The 22,911-nt window shown below is 41.9% G+C and overlaps 1 protein-coding gene across 1 annotated transcript; it reads left to right on the top strand.

Moving 5' to 3' along the window:
- Window positions 1-235: 235 nt before the first annotated feature.
- cdh19 (cadherin 19, type 2) lies at window positions 236-22,363 on the top strand. The gene is made up of 12 exons (XM_021562840.2): window positions 236-496; window positions 6,354-6,748; window positions 6,849-7,143; window positions 8,361-8,480; window positions 9,977-10,144; window positions 13,745-13,932; window positions 14,575-14,828; window positions 16,461-16,597; window positions 16,986-17,107; window positions 17,368-17,485; window positions 18,381-18,632; window positions 20,136-22,363. Exons 2-12 carry the CDS (start codon window positions 6,512-6,514, stop codon window positions 20,669-20,671), a joined length of 2,427 nt encoding a protein of 808 aa, XP_021418515.1. The 5' UTR covers window positions 236-496; window positions 6,354-6,511; the 3' UTR covers window positions 20,672-22,363.
- Window positions 22,364-22,911: the final 548 nt, after the last annotated feature.

Here is a 22,911-nt window from a genome sequence, read left to right as displayed (position 1 = left end):
CTAGCAGAAATAGTCTCCTTGGATTCATTGCCATCCTGCCACACAAGCAAGATTCTAATAAGTGCTGGATTGTTCGCAAACAGAGAGGGAGAGAGAGAGAGGGGGAGAGCAAGCGAGAGCCGGGTAGAAAGATAGAAATCCTGTTGTATCTCCAGGCTGGGGCTATTTGCATGGCAATGAAGGCCGTGAGTGTTCAGCACTGTTCAGATGTGCACCCAGACAATAGTGCCAGTGTTTGTTCTTTCAAGGGAAGTTTGAGAAAGAGAGAAAAAGGGAAGAAAAGAAGAAGAAGAAAGGGGGAGGTCGTCAGTGGAAGGGATTACGCATTGTGAGAACCATGTCCATTTGCTGCTACTATTATTGGGTCTGAAAAGCAGTATCTGCAGTACCAGGGCCCTTAGTTAACCAGACTGTGTGTTTTCTTCCACACCATGATGATCTCTGTTGGTAGCAGCTGTTGAAGAGTGGCTTAAAGAGAGAACAATCACGCATGAAGGTGGGTGTAGCTAATGTTTCTTTCAGAATGTGAAATTAATAAAGAGTACAGACATAGATCTACTAGAGATGATTCAATTCTAAGTCGGTATGGTTTATTTAATTTAACATGTAGGTATTACATGTAACTGACTATTGATGCTGGATTATGTGAAACTGGGACCAGACCAACTTTTTTTGAAGAAATGCTTTCATCATTGTTCATGTGCCGTTATTAAGTATATCCCATCAAGTATATCATATGCTCTATAAAGCCTTAAACATTATACATCTTGAAATAAAAGCATGAATACAGTTTTATAAAAATGAATCAATTGAATGGGCTTTCTGTAAAGGGATGGTCATTCCAAGGATCATTTAACTATTTGATTTTGTATTGTGAGACCACTTAAGGTATAAAAAAAATATATAAAAAAAATATTGGATGAAACATTGAATTTGGAATCAATGCTATTAGCCAATAGAAACGCATTGAATAAGATATTCACTACAACAGATAGTCCCCCCAAACAATCTAAAGCAAGTTTGTTCGGAAGTTTCTGTCCTATATCTAAGAGATATAAGAAAGATCAGATAACTATTATTATTCATGTTTTTACATGTATTTATCCCCTTATTTTAGGCACTAAACTATCTCCATATATACTTCAATATATTATTTGAACTGGTACCGGGACCTTCTGTCTTGTGAGTCTTGTGGGCGTCCTAGAGCGAAACGGAGAACACCATCGTGGTTGTGAGAATCTCAGCGTTCACTCGGGTGGTCAGAATAGAGTTGTCATGATAGTTTGTAGGCCAAACCATTCGGATGCTACAGGCGTTTTCGCGAGAAGACCACATTTTGGTCTCATGGTCTGACAAACACCGCTCTAGCTCTGCCACAGATGTGGAAGGGTGATATCGGCAGATGCTGTGGATTGAGACGCAGCCCATGCAAAAAAAAATATCTCTAGTTTAAACAGACAAAGGTTGATGGGGATTTTTTACATTATGTTAATTCGATTTCCACAGGGGCATGACCATTGAAGACCAAGGGTTAAACACCCAGATGTCATATCTATAGAATGACCTCACTGTTGCTCAATGCATCTCAAACTGTTAGTCCCTTTTGTCTCTACTGGTTAACACATATCATTACAGTTGCCTGTATAAGACAGATGATCAATCAGTATAATGTATGTTAATGAAGAATTGCAATGTAAACTGGTGATATTGTGGTCTTAATTAAGAACTCCTCGGGAACATGTTGAACTCTATAGTGTACATTGTCATTCTTCATTAAGATGCGTTATTCTAATTGCTTATGAAACCAACGAGACAAAACAATTTACACATAGAAATATCAAAGTGTGAATGTACAAAGAATGTCTTCAAAAAAGATAACAATTAACTTTTTTTCACTCTAAAATTATCACGTTAGTGATACATTGTAGACACTAATGACTAACATAACAACACGCAAATACAGTAAGACTTCTACTAAGTAGTACATGGTAGCGTGACATTCTGCCATTGTTTTTGTTCAGCTTGGAGTATTCATGTTCCTGATTTAGGAGAGGTAGATGACATTGCTTTCTGAAGCAGAACAGTAAACAACATGTCCCAACATGGGCTCCCCAATGACCAATTAAAATGCATTTTAGTTTTGGTGAAGTGATCCAACGATGGTTTGGTTCTTCACAGGGAGATCAACCATTATATCTGTCTGCTGGAAATAAAAGGGGGATCATTCAGCAGGCTGGCTATCTATAGGCATACAACTTTTCTGAAATTGACTAGTTACACAATTGTTGTACTGTTACTTTGTTCCACTGATTGCATGCCAAGGATGAAAGTACAGCATGCTCTGCACACGGACAACACATTTACTCTGTGATGGACATACCCTTACTGGAGTGTTACATTGTTATTACATGTCTTATTACACTGACGTTACTCTGTTATAACTTCTTTGTCTACTTAGACTACCTTGTGTTACACACACAATGGCACATTGCACACATGTTTAAAGCAGCCAGTTCTGAGAAATGGCAGGTAGGTAGTTTAACAGAATGTGAAGCGTGATGTGGAGAATGTAAACATCTCAATGAGATCACATATAGGAAAATAATGTGACTAGTCTCACTGGATCTAGTGTTTAACATTGCGAGACCCCAGCTCGTTCTCACTCTGTCATGTCATGTCGTAGTGGAGATGTGTACATGTTCCTGCTTGCTGCAGAAAAAAAGGTCTGCCAGCCGGAAAGTTCTACACGCAGTGATCCTATACGTCAAAAATACATTCAAATGGTGCAGCGAATGGAAAACGGACCACTTTCTGGGGTTGCTCAGATCAACACCCCAGCGCAATTTGCATTTTTGACAGATTCTAGAATAAGTCACCCACCACCATCCCACACCATTTTTCAATGTGCCATCCATGCATTCATTGTACTACTTTATTAAATGTTTAATTACTTTTTTTTATATCCTTTATTTAACTAGGCAAGTCAGTTAAGAACAAATTCTTATTTTCAATGACAGCCAAGTGGGTTAACTGCCTTTTCAGGGGCAGAACAACAGATTTGTCAGCTCGGGGAATTGAACCTTCCAGTTACTGGTCCAACGCTCTAACCACTAGGCTACCCTGCCGCTCCTGGTTGATGAGCCAGATGCCATTTCAGTTGAATTACAATGGGAAAAAAGCTATTGCAAAAAAGAATTGCTAATGGACATGCATAGAAATATTAGCATACAATATGGATTGGTAGGAAACCTGGCGTATTCATATCAGTCTGTTGTCATGGCATTAGGTATTTCTAAACAAACGACACAGCACTTATGAGTTAGGACAGACTTCAGTGAAAGACCTGCCTATAGCACCATATTTTTATGAGCCTTTGTATGAAAGCATGGGTGCTGTTTTTCTGTCTAGTCTATGCACCATCTTCTATTGCATCTTGTTAGCCAGCTATCTCTAGATCTGTTGGGCAGTGTGTCAGCCAGTCACGGTGGTGTGTGACTTATCTGGCACTGATATTTATTGGCGTACCTAGTTGGGAGATGTTAAACCACTGGGAGTTGCCTCAGTAACGTCGGAGGCTGTTTTCTAGTTTTGGCCATCAGCGTTCAGTTAGCCTGCTTGGCAGCCCTATGAAGGCCCATCATTACTTTACGATTCACTGGCCACTAATTGGAATTTCCTTCCGCGAGGCTCGCGCTGATATGAATATGCCCAGTTAAAGACGCACTTACACACAAACATATACACTTTCACTCACATTGTGCGACCAAATTGAATTTCAAAAAGAAATTGGGCAATGGTAATAGATTTTTACCATCACATTGTAATGTATGGAGCTTGACAGTAAATACTTTCACAAGATTAAATAGGACCATTAGGCAGTCAGACTACTTCCATGGCTACTACAGCGACCACTACTTATTTCAAAATGCAGACAGAATGATTGTGTTATTTAATATTGTTGCACACAGCATTATCTCTGGTGACGTTGACTAGCCTATATTTCTGAATGTACAGAAACATACAAAATGTTAAACTACTAGAAGCATTTCGCTGATGGTGATGACATTTTGATGAAACTACTATTTCATATCTTGAATTCAAGGTCCAATGCAGACTTTAAAAAAAAAAATCTCAATATCAAATCATTTCTGGGTAACAATTAAGTGTCCTACGGTGATTCTTAAAATGGTTTAAAATGAACAAAAATAGCTTCTTAGCACAGAGCAATTTCTCAAGCTAGAATTTTGCTAGGACTGTTTGGGAGTGGTCTGAGTGGGCAGGGGAAAACAGAAAACGAGCTGTTATTGGCAGAGGTTTAGAACACATTTTTCTTCTTCTTCTTTATTGGTGTATTAATTCATCAGGCAGGTCACCCATCATAAAAGTCAGTATTCGACGTCTATCCATGTCTAAGGACATGGAAACGCGAAAACCAGCCACCAGGGGCAACAGTGAGCTCTTTTACCAATAGGCTTTGGTTTTGCTATTGTGTTGTGGATGGGGATGGCAGATGCTGGTACGCATCTGGTTCCAAAGGTTGCATGTTTGAATCCAATGATAGTAAGTTGTTTTAGATATTTTAGTTGTAAGCCTATACCAAACCTTAACCCTTACCTTAACCCTTTGGAGTTAATACCTAACCTTAAGAATTTTGAGTTAATGCCTAAACTTAACCTTGGACCGATACAGAGTAACCAAACACTTCAGACACAGTAACCAAACACTTCAGACATTTGGAACAACTTCGAAATTTGACGTTTGAGAAAAATGTATGAACGTCTAATTCTGAGACCAGATTATGAGAGCTTTTTGTAATGAAATTACTGCCTGTTAATTTCTCCAGGCAGGCCAAAACTCCATCCCAACAAAACAGGCTGAAATGTCATGCAGGATTTTCAGCTCTTACACTAAAATGGCATTATCATCATTTTCACAATTTCACAGTATTATTCCAACCCCCAAGATGTGGATATATATATATAACACATGAAAATCACATGTTTGACTGCACTGAGCCTTTAAGCCATTCTCACCACAAAATAATTTGAAGAGTTTCTCTGAACAGGAGACACAAAAGGAATCGTGGGGCAATGTTTGCATCAGGAGAGAATAGTCAGACAGCAACTATTTGACTCAGTTACACACCTGATCTCTATGAGACAAGATTTATATTGGGAACAGCATGAAGACAATCTGAGGGAAACGGTAGATTAGCAAGACACTAAAATAGAAACAAGCCATTATAATGACAGAGACACCAGCTGTTGGTGGAGTATCACTATTGGTTACTATACCAATGCAAAGGGCTTCATATTGGTTTCTCTGTCAATGGCAGAAGCGACCAGCAGATATATTGCATGGTTGCCATGATGGCACTGTCAAAAAGTTTATTAAAAAGAACAACTTGATTTATCAGCTCAAACAGAAAACCACTAAAATGCTCTAGAATTGTCAGTTCAGTTTTTGTGTACAAAACGTTTTACATTTTATTAATATAAGATAAGTAAAACATGGACTACAGTTCATGTCTCTTTGTTTCCATTGTTAATATTGACCAGGCCTGTAGCCGGGTCTCTACATTCCCTAAACTCCCCCTTCCGGAACTACTATTAGACATGTAGTCATCCTGCAATGTCCTAGACTTGACCGAAGCTCCACATTTCAAATCAAATCAAATTTTATTTATTTTCAGAGGACATTTTATGCTCTTTCCAGGCACACGTGTCTCTATTGTCCATGTCTGACCAATTATTGATTAGTCAGCTGCAGAGAGCTGTATCATGCTGAAGGAATGATGTTTGGGTCCTACTGCTCGCCCATGGCATACAATACATGGCCTTGTTTCCTCATAAAACAGAGGAGGCTTTTTATCCTCACAAGTGTTCAAGTCAAAATCCCAGCATTAGACCATCCTTCCAAGAAGCAGAAACACACAAACTTTTCTTGGATATCTCTGTTGAAGCTGCGCTTGTCAGTAATAGCTGTTTAAAATGTATTTTCATGCCTCTAAATGCAGTGTTTGACAAGGGGTTGATAGAGGCCAGGGCTGGTATTTAGATTTGTGTCAAAGCCTGGTAAAAAATACTCTTTCATCTTGTCAGCTAGATAAACAACAATCAAATATGAAAGATGACTTGCTTCTCTTCTTATTAAAAATTGATCTCGGTTGTGTATTGTTCAGATGAGGATTCCATCTCTCAATGTGGTCAAATTGCTTTGACCAGAATTAATTCTCCCATCATCTCCATTTTGATAAATCATTACAAAATCTTGTGAATATGTTGGAATATTCATCTTATGAAACAAGTTCAACAAGTCATCCATTCCAACCACCCTTGTCCCTTCCACAACAGAATGACTGTCTACAGCAACAGGCCAACAGCAGGGTGGCCAGCCACCTCTCTGAGGTCCTCGCCATATCACTGTGTCTCTCTGATGCTCAGAGGAACCTTTTTAATGAACCAGTGACATCTGTACCTCTGTGCACTAACCACGGGGAGAGGCTCAGAAAATGGATCAGCGGACTATCACAATGCGGTGTCCTTGTCTGCTGGACTTAGTTATTATCCTGTCCTTGACATCATGCTGCATGTTGAGTGAGGCGAGAGCTCCACACAGTCTGGAGCCCGACCACCAGCTTGGCCAGGGGTCTCCCACCACAGCTCTACACCAGAGACTCAGACGAGGCTGGATCTGGAAACAGATTTTTGTCCCAGAGGAGGACCCCACTCCAAGCGTGATTGGCCAGGTACCAGTTCTCCCCTAAATGAAAATGTCCTACATTATAGCAGTCAATGGCTTTTGACTCAATTCTCAGTAGATTTGTTTTCTTTTCTCCTTTCCCTCAGCTAAAATCAGACTACGACAGAGGGGATTTCTCTATCAAGTATATACTGTCGGGGGAAGGTGCAGGGGAGATGTTTGAGATTAATGAATATTCAGGAGAGATCCGTACATTGCAGAAGCTGGACCGCGAAGAGAAGGCCTTCTACCTCCTGCAGGCTCATGCCCTTGCTCGGAAGTCCAACGAACCCGTGGAGCCCCAGTCAGAGTTCATCATCAAGGTCCAAGACATCAACGACAACATCCCCCAGTTCCAGAACGAGCCCTATGTCTCCAGCATCCCTGAGATGTGTCCCATGGGTATGTTTGACACATCAGTATGCGGAAACTACAGGTCCATATTAGGACAGCCTCAGTCCCAGCAGAACTTTGAAATAACTCCTCCTGAGACTGTCCTGGTATGGGCAGTGACACAGTCAATTACATTTAAATTACGCATACGGTTGATGAAAAATCTTAGTTGAGGGATCTTGTGAATTTTACCGAGCACATAAAGTTACGATGAAGTCCCTCAAGTCAAATGGCAGAGGGGATTTTATGCAGGTTTTAAATGTTACCTGCACCTGTACCTTGAAGAGCATTTGAAATTAAAACAAGTACATTTCCCGTATGAATGTATTTTGCTTAGCACCTGGAGTTGTGATTTGTGAGTCCCTCACATGGTCCAGGGGATTTCATACAGGTTTGAAATGTACCTTGAAGAGCATTTGAAATAAATTAATTGTTTCATCTCATTTGAAATGATAAAATAATATAAAGGCTATATGTCTGTCGTCAGTCGCCCTTTCAGGAAGTTGAAAGTATTGGTTTGTGTATCGTACCTCTGAATCCCTCATATGATTTATTCTTATGTAAATAATGTTATCATTACTAGTGCCATTTCATAGCGCAAGCATAACCATTTCAATTTATATGTAATCTGCCTTTTCAGAGTAATATCTTTCTTGTAATAAATCATAATGCATTGGACTTGGATAGAGAGAGAGAGAGAGAAAGAGTAGAAGAGAGAGAGAGAATGAGAGGGAAAAAGAAAAGGTGGAGACACAAACAGAGGTGGTCATAGTGAATGAGAGATACAGAAAGTAATACCCCGGCTAATAGAGAGAGAGAGCAAGAGAGAAAGAGAGAGTGGTCGCTAGAAGAAACAGAAATTGACATGCAGACTGAAAGAGAGGGACAGAGAAAGATAGTGACAGAGTGGTGGAGGGAGAGAAACGAGGAGAGAGAACGATAGGGAGCGAGAGACAAAGAGAAAGAGAGATGTCACGGTGGAGGGTGGAGAGGTTGTCACGCACACCTGCCCAGCCTCAGTGTCTAGTGAAAGGCCACGGTGAGCGTTGGGCACCCAGCCTTATCCCATCCCTCCTTTGCCCACCGCCTCCCTCTGCACCCCTGAGCCAGACAAACCCTGTGGGAACGTGGCATAATCACTTTATTTCCCAGTTGGCTGCTGGAGGGTGGCTGGGAGGCTGTAGCCTGAGCCAAACCTGCCTGTGTGATCCTCTCCCACTCCACAGGGACTATCGTGGCCCAGGTGACAGCTACAGATGCTGACGATCCCCTGTTCGGAAACAATGCCAAGCTCATCTACTCCATCCTACAGGGGGAGCCCTACTTCTCTGTGGAGCCCAAGACAGGTATAGTTGAGAGATATATAAACTACAAGGCAAAAAGTATGTGGACACCCCTTCAAATTAGTGGATTGGGCTATTTAAACCACATAGCTGACAGGTGTATAATATTGAGCACACAGCCATGCATTCTCCATAGACAAACATTGGCAGTAGAATGGCATGTACTGAAGAGCTCAGTGACATTCAACATGACACATTCATAGGATGCCACCTTACCAACAAGTCCGTTCGTCAAATGAATGCCCTGCTAGAGATTCCCTGGTCAAATGTAAGTGCTGTTATTGTGAAGTGGAAACGTCTAGGAGCAAAACAGCTCAGCCGCAAAGTGGTAGTCCACACAAGCTTACAGAACATGACCAACCTTGTGCTAAAGTGCATAGCGCGTAAAAATCATCTGTCCTCGGTTGCAACACTCATTACCGAGTTCCAAACTCCCTCTGGAAGCAATGTCAGCAAAAGATCTGTTTGTCGGGAGCTTAAAAAAATGGGTTTCCATGACCGATCAGTTGCACACAAGCCTTAATCACCAATGCCAAGCGTCGGCTGGAGGGGTGTAAAGCGTGCCGCCATTGGACTCTGGAGTAGTGGAAATGCGTTCTCTGGAGTGATGAATCACGCTTCACCATCGGGCAGTCCGACGATGAATTTGGGTTTGACAGATGCCAGGAGAGTGCTACCTGCCCGAATGCAGAGTACCAACTGTAAAGTTTGGTGGATGAGGAATAATTGTCTGGGGCTGTTTCTCATGGTTCAGGCTCCTTAGGTCCAGTAAAGGGAAAACTTAATGCTACAGCATACAATGACATTCTAGATGATTCTGTGCTTCCAACTTTGTGGCAAAAGTTTGGGGTAGGCCATTTACAGTTTAAGCATGACAATGACCAACCTTTACACAAAGCGAAGGTCCATACAGAAATGTTTGTCGAGATTGGTGTGGAAGAACTTGACTGGTCTGCACAGAGCCCGGACCTCAACCCCATCGAACACCTTTTGGGATGAATTGGATCGCCAACTGCGAGCCAGGCCTAATCGCTCAACATCAGTGCCTGACCTCTTTAATGCTCTTTTGGCTGAATGGAAGCAAGTCCCCGCAGCAATTTTCCAACATATAGTGGAAAGCCTTCCCAGAAAAGTGGAGGTTGTTATAGCAGCAAGGGGGGGGGGCAGCAACTCCATATTAATGCCCATGATTTTAGAATGAGATGTTGCATGTGTCCACATACATTTGGCCATGTATTTTTGATAGGTTTTATTTAACCTTTATTTAGCTAGACTACTAATGTAGTGTATACTATAGAGACATTCACATGGGTCCATGAATACAAAATATGTCATGTTCAACATCTTTAAAGAGCAAGTACTTGATTTACATAAGAAAGATTTGTGTGTATTCACCCCTCTCTCTCTGGGTGGTATCTCTCTCTTCACCCGCCTCCCCCCTCTCTGTCTCCACCTTCCTACCCCTCTCTCTCTCTCTCCTCTCCCTCCCCCACCCTCAGGCATCATCATGACCTCGATGGCCAACATGGACAGGGAGGCTAGGGACCAGTATCTGGTGGTGGTGCAGGTGAAGGATATGCTGGGACTGAGCGGTGGTTACTCTGCTTCCACCACTGTCACCATCAGCCTCACGGACGTCAATGACAACGGACCCACCTTCCAGCACAGTGAGTCACATCAGTCACTTCCACAGAGTCAATGTGCCACTTCCAATCCTCTCGCACATGCTGATTCACATCACAAAAGAGGAAAGGAGTATGAGTATTTTCAGCCTCTTTAGTTTGCATGACACAGTTGTATTCTGCTCTTACTTCTTGTTGTAAACTGCAGTTTAAACACACAAGCAGATGTATATTCTGAGCGAACGTGTGTGCCCGCGAGTGCGTGTGTGTGTGTGTGTGTGTGGCGCGGCTGCGCTCGTGTGTGTGTCTGTTTGTGAGCCCGCTGGATGAATTTAATCATTCACACATGAAAGGACATTTGTCATGACCTTTGGAAACAAACCTGGCTTCCTCTGAGATAAACCTCTCTAAATGAATGCCAAGGGAAGAAATCAATTTCTCTCAAATGGGAAAACAGGGACAGCACTTTTAACAAAGTACGACGTTCTTTTTTTTCTAAATCTACTTATGCTATTTGAGATGCAGTATGCTTCAAATAGTTTCTTACAAGTTTATGACATAAACTCAGCAAAAAAAGAAACGTCCTCTCACTGTCAACTGTGTTTATTTTCAGCAAACTTATTAACCTCTCTGGGGTAGGGGCCAGTATTTTGACATCCGGATGAAAAGCGTGCTCAAAGTAAACGGCCCGTTACTGAGGCCCAGAAGCTAGGATATGCAAATAGATTTGGATAGAAAACACTCCAACGTTTCTAAAACTGTTAAAATAATGTCTGTGCGTATAACAGAACTGATATGGCAGGCGAAACCCCGAGGACAAACCGTCCCCCCCAAAACAATTTCAGCTTACCACTTTTTTCAATTGTTATTACTTTAATTATAAGGCCAATTCCTCCCAGATTGCAGTTCCTAGGGCTTCCACTAGTTTCAGGATGTTTTTTGGAAAAATGACCCAGAAATGTTAGTTTTTCTAGGTGGCTCCCTTTTTGGCTGTAGTGTTTCCAAGCGCGTGGAAGAAAGCGCGTTCTTTGGTATTTTTCTCCGGTAAAGACACTAACGATTCTCTGTCTTAAATTTTATCGTTTATTTGCAAATTACGATACCTAAGGTTTGATTATAAATGTTGTTTGACTTGTTTGGAAAAGTGTATTAGTAACGTTTGGGATTCATTTTGTATGCATTTTGATGGAGGGAAAATGGGTGGATTATTGACTGAAGCGCGCCAGCTAAACTGAGATTTTATGAATATAAAGAAGGACATTATCGAACAAAAGGACCATTTGTGATGTAACTGGGACCTTTTGGAGTGCCAACAGAAGAAGATCATCAAAGGTAAGGCATATTTTATATCGCCATTTCTGACTTTTGTGTCGCACCTACCTGGTTGAAAGATGATTTTCATGTGTTTGTATGCAGGGCGCTGTCCTCAGATAATCACATGGTTTGCTTTCGCCGTAAAACCTTTTTGAAATCTGACACGGCGGCTGGATTAACAAGAAGTTAAACTTTATTTTGATGTACAACACATATTTTCAAGAATGTTAAATATTTGAATTTAGTATTTTTGAATTTCGCGCTCTGCAATTTCACTGGATGTTGGCCGCTGGCGTCCCACCTACCCTAGATTAACATGTGTAAATATTTGTATGAACATAACAAGACTCAACAACTGAGACATAAACTGAACAAGTTCCACAGACGTGACTAACGGACATGGAATGCAATGTGTTCCTGAACAAAGGGTGGGTCAAAATCAAAGTATCAGTGTCTGATTTGGCCTTCAGCTGCATTAAGTACTGCAGTGCATCTCCTCCTCATGGACTGCACCAGATTTGCCAGTTCTTGCTGTGAGATGTTACCCCACTCCTCCACCAAGGCACCTGCAAGTTCCTGGACATTTCTGGGGGGAATGGCCCTAGCCCTCACCCTCTGAATCAACCGGAAGGTTGCAAGTTCAAATCCCCGAGCTGACAAGGTACAAATCTGTCGTTCTGCCCCTGAACAGGCAGTTAACCCACTGTTCCTAGGCCGTCATTGATGGGATTGAGATCCGGGCTCCTCGCTGGCCATTTTTATTTGTATTTTTTTATTTGTAACCTTTATTTAACTAGGCAGTTAAGAATAAATATTCTTATTTTCAATGACGGCCTAGGAACAGTGGGTTAACTGCCTGTTCAGGGGCAGAACGACAGATTTGTACCTTGTCAGCTCGGGGATTTGAACTTGCAACCTTCCGGTTACTAGTCCAACACTCTAACCACTAGGCTACCCTGCCATCATGGCAGAACACTGACATTCCTGTCTTGCAGGAAATCCCGCACAGAACGAGCAGTATGGCTGGTGGCATTGTCAAGCTGGAGGGTCATGTCAGGATGAGCCTGCAGAAATGGTCCCACATGAGGGAGGAGGATGTCTTCCCTGTAACATACAGCATTAAGATTGCCTGCAATGACAACAAGTTCAGTCCGATGATGCTGTGACACACCGCCCCAGACCATGACGGACCCTTCACCTCCAAATCGATCCCGCTTCAGAGTACAGGCCTCGCTGTAAGGCTCATTCCTTTGATGATAAACGCGAATCTGACCATCACCCCTGGTGAGACAAAACCGTGACTCGTCAGAGAAGAGCACTTTTTGCCAGTCCTGTCTGGTCCAGCGACGGTGGGTTTGTGCCCATAGGCGACGTTGGTGCCGGTGATGTCTGGTGAGGACCTGCCTACAATTCTTCAGTCCAGACTCTCTCAGCCTATTGTGGACAGCCTGAGCACTAATGAAAGTATTGTGCGTTCCTGGTGTAACTCAGGCAGTTGTTTTTGCCATCTTAGTGTTGGTGTTTTTCAGAGTCAGTAGAAAGGCCTCTCTCGTGTCCTACGTTTTCATAACTGTGACCTTAATTGCCTACCGTCTGTAAGCTGTTAGTGTCTTAACGACCTTCCATAGGTGCATGTTCATTAATTGCTTATGGTTCATTGAACAAGCATGGGAAACAGTGTTTACATCTGTTTCAATGAAGATCTGTGAAGTTATTTGGATTTTTACGAATTATCTTTGAAAACCAGGGTCCTAAAAAAGGGACGTTTCTTTTTTTGCTGAGTTTATATCTCACAGACTGACCAATACGTGTAAAGTGGTTTGGAACCTTTGAAAGTCATTATCAGAGAGTAGTCGTTTGTTGTTTTTGTTTTGGGTAGTCTGTTGAGCGTCCACAACTTGTGACAGTCATCCAAATAGACTCACTTAAAGACACAATCACATTTTCTTATCATTAGAGTTGGGCCAGGATTATGTAGACCCATCACCTGTTATGACTTATCTATGCCTCACCACAATCGGTTCCTACAGACCGCTAATGATTTCTGTTTATAATTTTCCACGCTACTACAGACACCCTTCACTGGCTATTCACAACTTAATCGCCACACTTCTTCAGCCGCACAGGAAACGCCTAGGAACGTTGTATACAATATGCAAAAGGACAGTCCTTATTACTTTCTTGCAGGCATTTGAAAATGTGAAAAGTTATATGTTTTCACAAATGTTCCTTATCCAACACACTGTATCTGTCTGTAGCAGCAGAATCAATTGAACAGATGTATCCATTCATCGATTTCCTTGCACTCTCCTTGGGCTCTTGTTTCTCTAGACCTTTACACCTTTGCTGTTCTGGAGTCTGCTGCGGTGGGCACAACCGTGGGCAGGATCATGGCAGACGATGGTGATGTGGGCATCAACGCCAGGATGAACTACAGTCTAGAGGACCTAGAGGAGAGCGCCACCTTCAAAATCCAAACGGATCCAGTCACACAGGAAGGAGTGGTCCTCCTGGCCAAGGTGAAGATAGTTAAAACACTGTACTTTACTGTACTTTAGCCACCAATGCAAAGTGTTACATCCTTGTGATGCTGGCCTAATATGGACACCGTACTTACATCTTTTGACTTCTTTATGCTATTTGTTTTTCATATTGTCTATGGTTATAGAAACGTATTTTTAGGTTAGTTATGTCTTTGAATGGCCTTTTCCTCTATTGTGCAAGTCATTTACAGTAGACTTTGTGTTCTTCTCGATACGCTGTTTATTCCATTCAAGACACAGGGGAATTGAATGGGGCTGAAATCGGCTTGTTATTAAAATCATTGGCTCATCATTGACTGTCAATCTAAATACTGCATCAGTTAAGTGCAAGACCACAGCTGGTGGCTCAATGACTTTGAATGATGCATTTTCCTCGTCCAATCTGATAGAATTGGGGGAAATGGGACTTCAAAGAAGACAGGGTGCTGGTTTTCAGGGTTTGTGAAATGGTTATGTCTTTATAATACTTTGGCCAATTAATCTAAAGTGGCATACTGTATCACACTGCTGGAAAATCGATCAACAAAAGAGGTATTTTTAGTTGTTCCATACCAAAAAGTGCCTTCCAGTAAGAGCTTAGCTACAAAGAGCTGTTATTGATTTTTTTTACTTTTTTAGCCTCTGGACTATGAGAGCAAGCGACGGTTCGTAATGTCTGCGAAGGCTGTCAACGATCACATAGACACCCGCTTTCTGAGCTACAACGAGTTTCAGGACAGGACGACCCTAAAGATCGTCGTCGAGGACGTGGATGAGCCCCCTATCTTCATGGCACCCGATTATGAGTGGAAGGTTCTGGAAAATATGGTGGCGGGGACCGTGGTTGGTACCGTTAGCGCCAGAGACACTGATGCAATCAACAACCCAATCAGGTAAAGTGACCTCCATGACTGTCAAATAGGAGATAACCTGGACAGATGTCCCGCCTCCTAACCCCAGCCATAGGTTGCACTTAGCACTGCTAAGTTAGAAGTCTAAGCTGTTCACATGTAGACAGATGCCTACTTGGAGTAAAACAATGATTATAATTCTAGTAGTATCACTGGCTAGGTTTTAATCCAATTTGCGACATATTTTCATGCAAATATAATCAAATCAGCATAAAAAAGTAGCACATTTGCATTTTCCACTCTATCAAGGACTGTCAGACAAACTATTGCAATTAATGGCAGACAACTGTTCACAGATAAACTTGACAGGTTAGGTTATATGATTTGATCACAGGAGGTTGGTGGCACCTTAATTGGGGAGGACAGGGTCGTGGTAATGGCTGGAGCGGAATTAGTGGAATGGTATCAAATACATGGTTTCCATGTGTTGGATGCCATTCCATTTGCTCTGTTCCAGCCATTATTATGAGCAGTCCTCCCCTCAGCAGCATCCACTGGATGAGATGGATAAGAGCAAGATCTTTCTTATTTGTTAATTGGTAGCTAAGCACCAATCATCATACAAATTAATAAGACCCTCAATATTTATAGCAAAGGAACATCACCAACCTGTGAAGTTCATTATAACTTATTTCATCTGTAGCCTAATAAACAGTAGATGCTTTTTTAAGTCGTAGTCTGAGGACCACATAACATAGTATCGCATGACTGCAAATGAACCTTGATATGACGGTTATTATTTCAACAATTGCGCAAGAAATCGTTTCCTACGCAATTTGTCGCATAATTCACTTTACAGACACCAAAATATCACAACATGACAAACTAAAAAATTGTCGACATTTCTGAAATTATACTGACACCTTCCTGTTTCCTTTACAACTGTGATCATTTTTTTTATACGGTACGACTGTGGATGGAAATGTGCTTACTGACTGCATTTTATTTGTTTTTACCCTTGATTTTAGTGGATAGCCCATACATGGTCATATTTACCTCATATTACTTTAGCAGGAAATGAGGCCTGTTGAATAAATCATGGCTATTCTTCATACCTCACAGGCTTTTCTATCTATTGCTGTGGTATTATCACAAAGTGACTCGCAGAGGACGCTAGAAATGTAATAAAGCGCCGTATGAGGTGGCATATGGAATTCAGATTTAGAGTCATTTGCAAGTGGGGCACGTTGCTGCGGAGACAGTGCTGTTGCCTGTAGCCCAGCAGTGTTAAAGAGTGGCAGGTGCTGCATATCACTCACAGTATGCTGTAGCTTCTATTGGAGGCCTTCACAGGAAGGCAAGTTGGAAAAAAAAACACTATCTGATTTTACTCAGATGTTTTGGAATGGTATTTTATTCAGATATACAGCATTCTGAGAAACATTCACCTGACAATGTCATTCTCGACAATTCTTCATACTGTTTTGTTGTATTGCTGTTCTGTCATACCGGGCTTTGTTCGAGCCCGTTGAATTTGTGTAGGTGGAAACAGAAAAATGAACAGTTTCCTCAAAGGATCTCTCGGTGGAATCGCTGTGCTTTGTCTGCTCAGCTATGAGAAACCAGCGCTTTGCATTGCTTGCTAACTGTGTGTCCTGGTGATTTCTCTTGCAGATATTCCATTGACAAAAGCAGTGATATCACAAAAGCTTTCAAAATAGACCCAAACAATGGGACTGTAACTGTTGCGAAACCTTTGGACCGTGAGGAAGCAGCCTGGCACAATCTAACCATAAATGCCAAGGAAACAAGTAAGGAGAATTTCTCTCGTTCATACAAAATACAATAAGGTATTGATAATACAGAGAAAAGCACATCAATCCACTATGATGGCAAACATGCACTATGACTGGCAATAGCTTACAGGTACACTGAACCATCTTCAACTAGCCTCAAAGGATGTACAATATTCAACTCTCCAGGAAATGCTCTAAACTGTTTTTATAGCTTTCATTTTGTCCAATATCCCTTCTGCTTTGGGATTGAGTGATGATTTGAGCAACCGTTGTAATTCAAGGAGATGTGACTATTACAGTAAAATTTATCACGTTAAACTGCCTTTGTGACAGAGCTTTTCCAAAGCATTTATGATACATGTGTCCAACGGACTCCAACAAATGTCTATCTTGACAACTGCAGAGCAGAACCATCTATCCTCATCTGTGGTGGTGTTCATCAAAGTGCTGGACATAAACGACAATGCGCCAATGCTTGCCAGAGAGTACCAGCCATATATCTGTGAGGGCACACAGTCAGGAGAGGTAGGATGGACCCCTCACTAGTTTAACTGAGAATAATGCAACATTTGCCTTCTGTACAGGTTATAGGCTGTATCCCGGAGAGGACAATGCTGAGGCTATCTCAGTTAGTTTGTCAGTTACCTTGTATTGACTGTTGTAGATAAATGTTGGGATATTCCCTAGGTAGGACTATCAATGCTATTTTGTATTTTCCGATGCTCATTGAGAGTCACTGTCAGTCAGAACCATGGTCTGACAGCTATGTCTGTGTGTCTTGTAAGCTCATCCAGCTGATCAACGCTGTGGATCTGGACGACCCTGTGGAGGGACACCACTTCTACTTCTCCATGGTCCCTGACAAGAACATCAACCCTAATTTCACAATCAGGGACAACCAAGGTCAAGTACAGATAGATCCTATAACTGTTATTCAAACTATTTATGAACACAATCCGACATCACTTAAGCATCTGTGTAGCTATGCACTGAAAGAAAAGATAGACAAGCTTATATTTTTACGGTGTCCATATTAGGACATCATCACATGTCTAAAGCAACTTTCATAGACCTGTGATGCTGTCCTAAAATGGACACCATACATATCTATGGGACCCTTAATTTTTAATTGTTTTGCCAAAATGACATACCCAAATCTAACTGCCTGTAGCTCAGGACCAGGAGCAAGGATATGCATTTTCTTGGTGCCATTTGTAATGAAACACTTTGAAGTTTGTGTAAATGTTAAATTAATGTAGGAGAACATAACACATTAGATCTGGTAAAAGATAATAGAAAGAAAAAAACATGAGTTCTTTTGTATTTTTTTGGTACCATTTCTCTTTGAAATGCAAGAGAAAGGCCATAATGTATTATTCCAGCCCAGGTGTTATTTAGATTTTGGCCAATAGATGGCAGCGGCATATGGGCAAAGTTTTAGACTGATCCAATGAATCATTGCATTTCTGTTCAAGACTGTCCAAATGTGCCTAATTGGTTTATTAACACATTTCCAAGTTCATAACTGTGCACTCTCCTCAAACAATAGCATGGTATTCTTTCACTGTAACAGCTACTGTAAATTAGACATTGCAGTTAGATTAACAAGAATTTAAGCTTTCTGCCAATATCAGATATGTCTATGTCCTGGGAAATTATCTTGTTACTTACAACCTCATGCTAATCACATTAGCCTACGTCAGCACAACAGTCCCGTGGGGGACCCACCGATCCTGTAGAGGTTTTAAGCTTTAAGATCAGGTTCGCTCCTCAAATAAAACCTTCCCATCCATCACAGACAACAGTGCTAGCATCCTGGCACGGCGGAGCTCATTCACCCGTAGGGACCGTGCCCACTACCTGCTGCCCATGGTGGTGGCGGACAGTGGCTCCCCAGCCCTCTCCAGTACCAGTACCCTGACCATCAGCGTATGCAGCTGTCAGCCCGCCGGACACTGCCCCACAGGCGGGGTGGAGGCCCTGGCCATCTCTATTGGGGTCAGCCTACAGACCCTGCTTGGCTTCCTGGTCTGCCTGGCAACACTCACAGGTCAGTGACACTGTACTCTTGGAATGGGCATATCTGGTATTTTCTCTTTTATGCGTTATTGCATTAAAATGCTTTGGATCCGATATGATGGGTTCTTTTTGAATGTGTTTATATGGAAACATATCCTGATTCAAATAAACTGTTTCAGATCTACAAGTTACACGTGACTCTTTTTCAACAGACTGGTTGTGTTAGTGTGATCTAGTGCAATTCCACTTCAAATCGACTGGGCAAGTATGTAGTGTGTGGCTATATAGTTGGATATCTCTGAAACTTATCCCACTCTCATTAATAACAGTCATCATTTACTCAAACTCACTAGTGTGCCCTTAACACAAATGTAAAACTTCTAAATGCTTAGCAAAGCAAAAATAATGGTGTCCCTTTTCAGCTAGTAATGTGCTTATTTGTGGCAATGCATCAATACCAATGCTTCATGGGACATTGATGGGTTTGCAATAGTGTAGAGCTTTATAATGACCTCTGTTGCTTTGGGTAATCCTTATGCCCATCACATTAAATATTGATAGCTATGCTTACTGGGCTAACATCCCCTCACATGAGTGCAATACCCCATGAAAACAATACAAAAAGCACTCCAATACTAGCCTCAATAAGCACTCCGCTACTAGCTCTCCAGTACTTGCTTGCGAGACATCCGGATGGTTGTACTAGGTTACTCCACTACCGCTATCGCTAGTTCCCTTAGGCTTAAAAGCACACTAAAGAATGTATTTATTTGGATACTGTATGAGGCTAAATATGAATGATGACTTCAGATCAAATATTATTTTGCAGTATTGGCAGAAATGATGGCACAGATGTAGGATCTTAATATGAACCAGTTTGCTACAGCAGGAAATAATCCTGCAGCAACAGGATATTTTAATTATTATGTGGATTATAACAAAAGGTAGGCTCAGCGAAATGAAGATGCCACGAGCAGCACCACAGTTATTGAGATGAGCGACATGCAATACTTCGCTCTCACACAGAGTTCGCTTTATGCTGTTTAAAGCATGGTAGCCAGGCCACTAAAACAGCTGAGAAGTTGAGCATCGCACTTCAATGCTCGTAGTTGTTGCGGAAATTAACCCACTATGCTGTCAACCCTCTGCGTCTACGTCATATTACTACCTTTAATGGAGATTGTTGCAGGGGTTGATGCATTTTTCATTAGGGAAATCAAGTCTGACATTTTCAAGTGGAAACTGCAAACTTTAGAAGCCTTTTTAAAACTAAAATACTCTACAACTTTGCATTTCCTGGAAGATCTCAGCAACAAAATAATTAAGATCCTACATCTGTATCTAATTTTCTCAATTGTTTCCTCTCAATGTTTCCCCTAAAGAATTTCACATTAACCCCAAATAATAGAAAAAATCAATGCCCGCCCTATTACTTGTCATTAAAGAGTGCACATACTTAATCCAGACCTGTTTGGATTTTGCCAGCATGTGTGTTTAAAGCACACAATCATCTCCTGTTGGTTTGTGTCTCCAGTGCTGGGCATTGTAATGCTGATGCTGAGGAGACACCGGAGGAAACAGCTGGAGGGGCTGGGGAGAGCGGAGAAGGAGAAGGAGCTGGAGCTGCCTAAGGGGGTCTCAGAGAAGGTGCTGCACTACGGAGAAATAGGAGGCGGAGGAGGGGGTGACCTGGGGGGATTCTGTCAGCCTGCTGTCCCCCTTCGTCCCCACCCCCGCAGGAGGGACAGGAAGCTCCGCAGAGAGGAGGTGGCAGCCAGTATCAGAATGTCGATGTCTCTCCGCCACTCCCTCCTCATCGGCCCCGAGGACGATGTCTTTAAACAGTTCATCATGGACAGGCTAAATGAAGCAGATCAGGACCCCTACGTGCCGCCATTTGACTGCCTGAAGACCTACGCCTTCGAGGGCACAGGGTCGCCCACGGGGTCCATTAGCTCCCTAGAGTCATGGGACTTTGTGGATGCTGACCAATGTCCCCGGGACCCCGGATCACGCCTTGTCAGACTGACTCTCTGGCATGGGGGAGCGGAAGAGGAGACAACCTTCTGAACGGCTAACATTGGTTTTACATTTTTTTATTTAATTAATTTAACGTAATAACATATATAATAGTACAGCACATCCCTGAACTCAATTTTGACATCCTGATGGAAGAGACAAATAAGTTCCTGTTTTCTTCCCCCGTATGGTTGAAAACAGTGGAGCTAGCTGTAATAAATATTATCAGTGTTATGACAGTTATATGTTTTTGTTGAACAGGCAGTTTCTTGATATTTTTTTAACAGTATTTAAATCAACATAACTTTCTATACGTGACCTCATTCTGCATTAGTTCTAAAGATGGGTAACACATTCTAGTATTTGAACCTTCATGACAGTGTCATAAGCGCATCATAAGTTTCTTGACACATGCCAGAACTTTCTTGGCAGATGAATTAGATAGGACCTGTAGCTACACAGCCAATTCTCCAGTGTGAGAAAAACCAAATGAACACTGAGAGTGTTACATCAACACTTAAAGTGGTCAGTCTGTGGAACAGTGTTAAAATAACACACTGCTTAGTGTAAATCCTTATTCCAATATTTCCCAGGGTGCCTTGTCTTTCGAGTAAATTGTATAGTTACCACCCATGACTGTATTTGTTAGTGACAGAGACATGGTTGTTGTATTCATCCATTTTTGGTCCTATAGGCATCCAAGTGACATCCTATGCAAATATGTTATAAAAAGTTATCTTGAACACAATAGCATACATATATCATAAGGCCTTATTTTGAGAGTTTCACCCTAATACAAGTGCCTGAAAGTCCTACACATCGCTTTAAACCAAAACCACGCCCATCATTATCATATTGTTTGTTTCAATATCTGTTTGTGGATGTACATTGATTGATTGATTAATTAATTAATCTTATGCTACTCAAATATGAAACCACAAACATTTTCTAAACTAATCCAATATGTTACTTGGGCTTATTGCACCCCTAGGGAGTGTCATGGCTTAGTTTTTCCCAACCAGTTATTCTTAATCCATTTTGAGGGTGACAAGAAAATGCAACAGTTGGATATCCCCACACTGGCTGGATTCCAATAGGAATTACACACACTTTGCAAGCCAACATAATGTGACTTGCATACCTAATGTGGCCTGTAAACCATGAGTTCCAGGCCATTGCATTACACACTCATAAAAGGTTGTCACTGTAGTTCAAGAGTGTCAAACTCATTCCATGGAGAGCCTAGTGTCTGCAGGTTTTTCTTTTTTCCTCTCAATAAAGCCCTACACAACCAAGTGTGGGGAGTTCCTTACTAATTAGTGACCTTAATTCATCAAGTACAAGGGAGGAGCGAAAACCCACAGACACCGAGTTTGTACCCTGTAAGGCAGAACTCAGTATCGGTAGCCCCTGTATATAGCCTTGTTATTGTTAGTTTATTGTGTTCCTTTTTTAAAAACTTTTTTTACTTGAGTTTATTTAGTAAATATTTTATCAACTCTATTTCTTGAACTGTTTAAAAAAAAATAGAATAAAATACATTTACCCCTTTTTCTTCCCATTTTGTGGTATCCAATTGGTAGTTACAGTCTTGTCTTATCACTCCAAGTCCCATACGGACACAAGAGAGGCAAAGGTCAAGAGCCGTGCGTCCTCCAAAACACGACCCAACCAAGCCACACTGCTTTTTGATATAATGCCCACTTAACCTGGAAGCCAGCCACACCAATGTGTCTGAGGAAACACTGTTTCAGCGTGCATGCGCCTGGCCCGCCACAGGAGTCACTAGAGCGAAACAGGACAAGGACATCCTTGCCGGCCAAACCCTCCCCTAACCTGGACAACGCTGGGCCAATTGTGCCCCGCCCAATGTGTCTCCCGGTTGCGGCCTGGCTGCAACAGAGCCTGGACTCAAACCAGGATCTCTAGTGGCACAGCTAGCACTGCGATGCAGGGCCTTAGACCACTGCACCACTCGGAAGGCCGCAGTGTTGGTTAAGGGGCTTGTAAGTAAGCATTTCACGGTTAGGTCTACACCTGTTGTATTCGGCGCATGTGACAAATAACATTTGATTAGATTTTCCCAAACTCAGTCCTCGGGACCCCAAGGGGTGCATGTTTTTGTTTTTGGCTTAGCACTACACAGCTGATTTAAAATAATCAACTAACCATCAAGTGATCATTTGAATCGGCTGTGTAGGTCCCGAGGACAGAGTTTGGGAAGCGCTGCTGTAAGGTCATCCTTTGTACCTTTAGTTCTAAGTGTATAATTGCACTCCAGTTCCAGTGGC

Source organism: Oncorhynchus mykiss, chromosome 15 (assembly GCF_013265735.2).
Source record: "Oncorhynchus mykiss isolate Arlee chromosome 15, USDA_OmykA_1.1, whole genome shotgun sequence".
Lineage (NCBI taxonomy): Eukaryota > Metazoa > Chordata > Actinopteri > Salmoniformes > Salmonidae > Oncorhynchus > Oncorhynchus mykiss.
The sequence above is the reverse complement of the archived record's forward strand: the minus strand, read 5'-3'. Positions and strand labels throughout refer to the sequence as shown.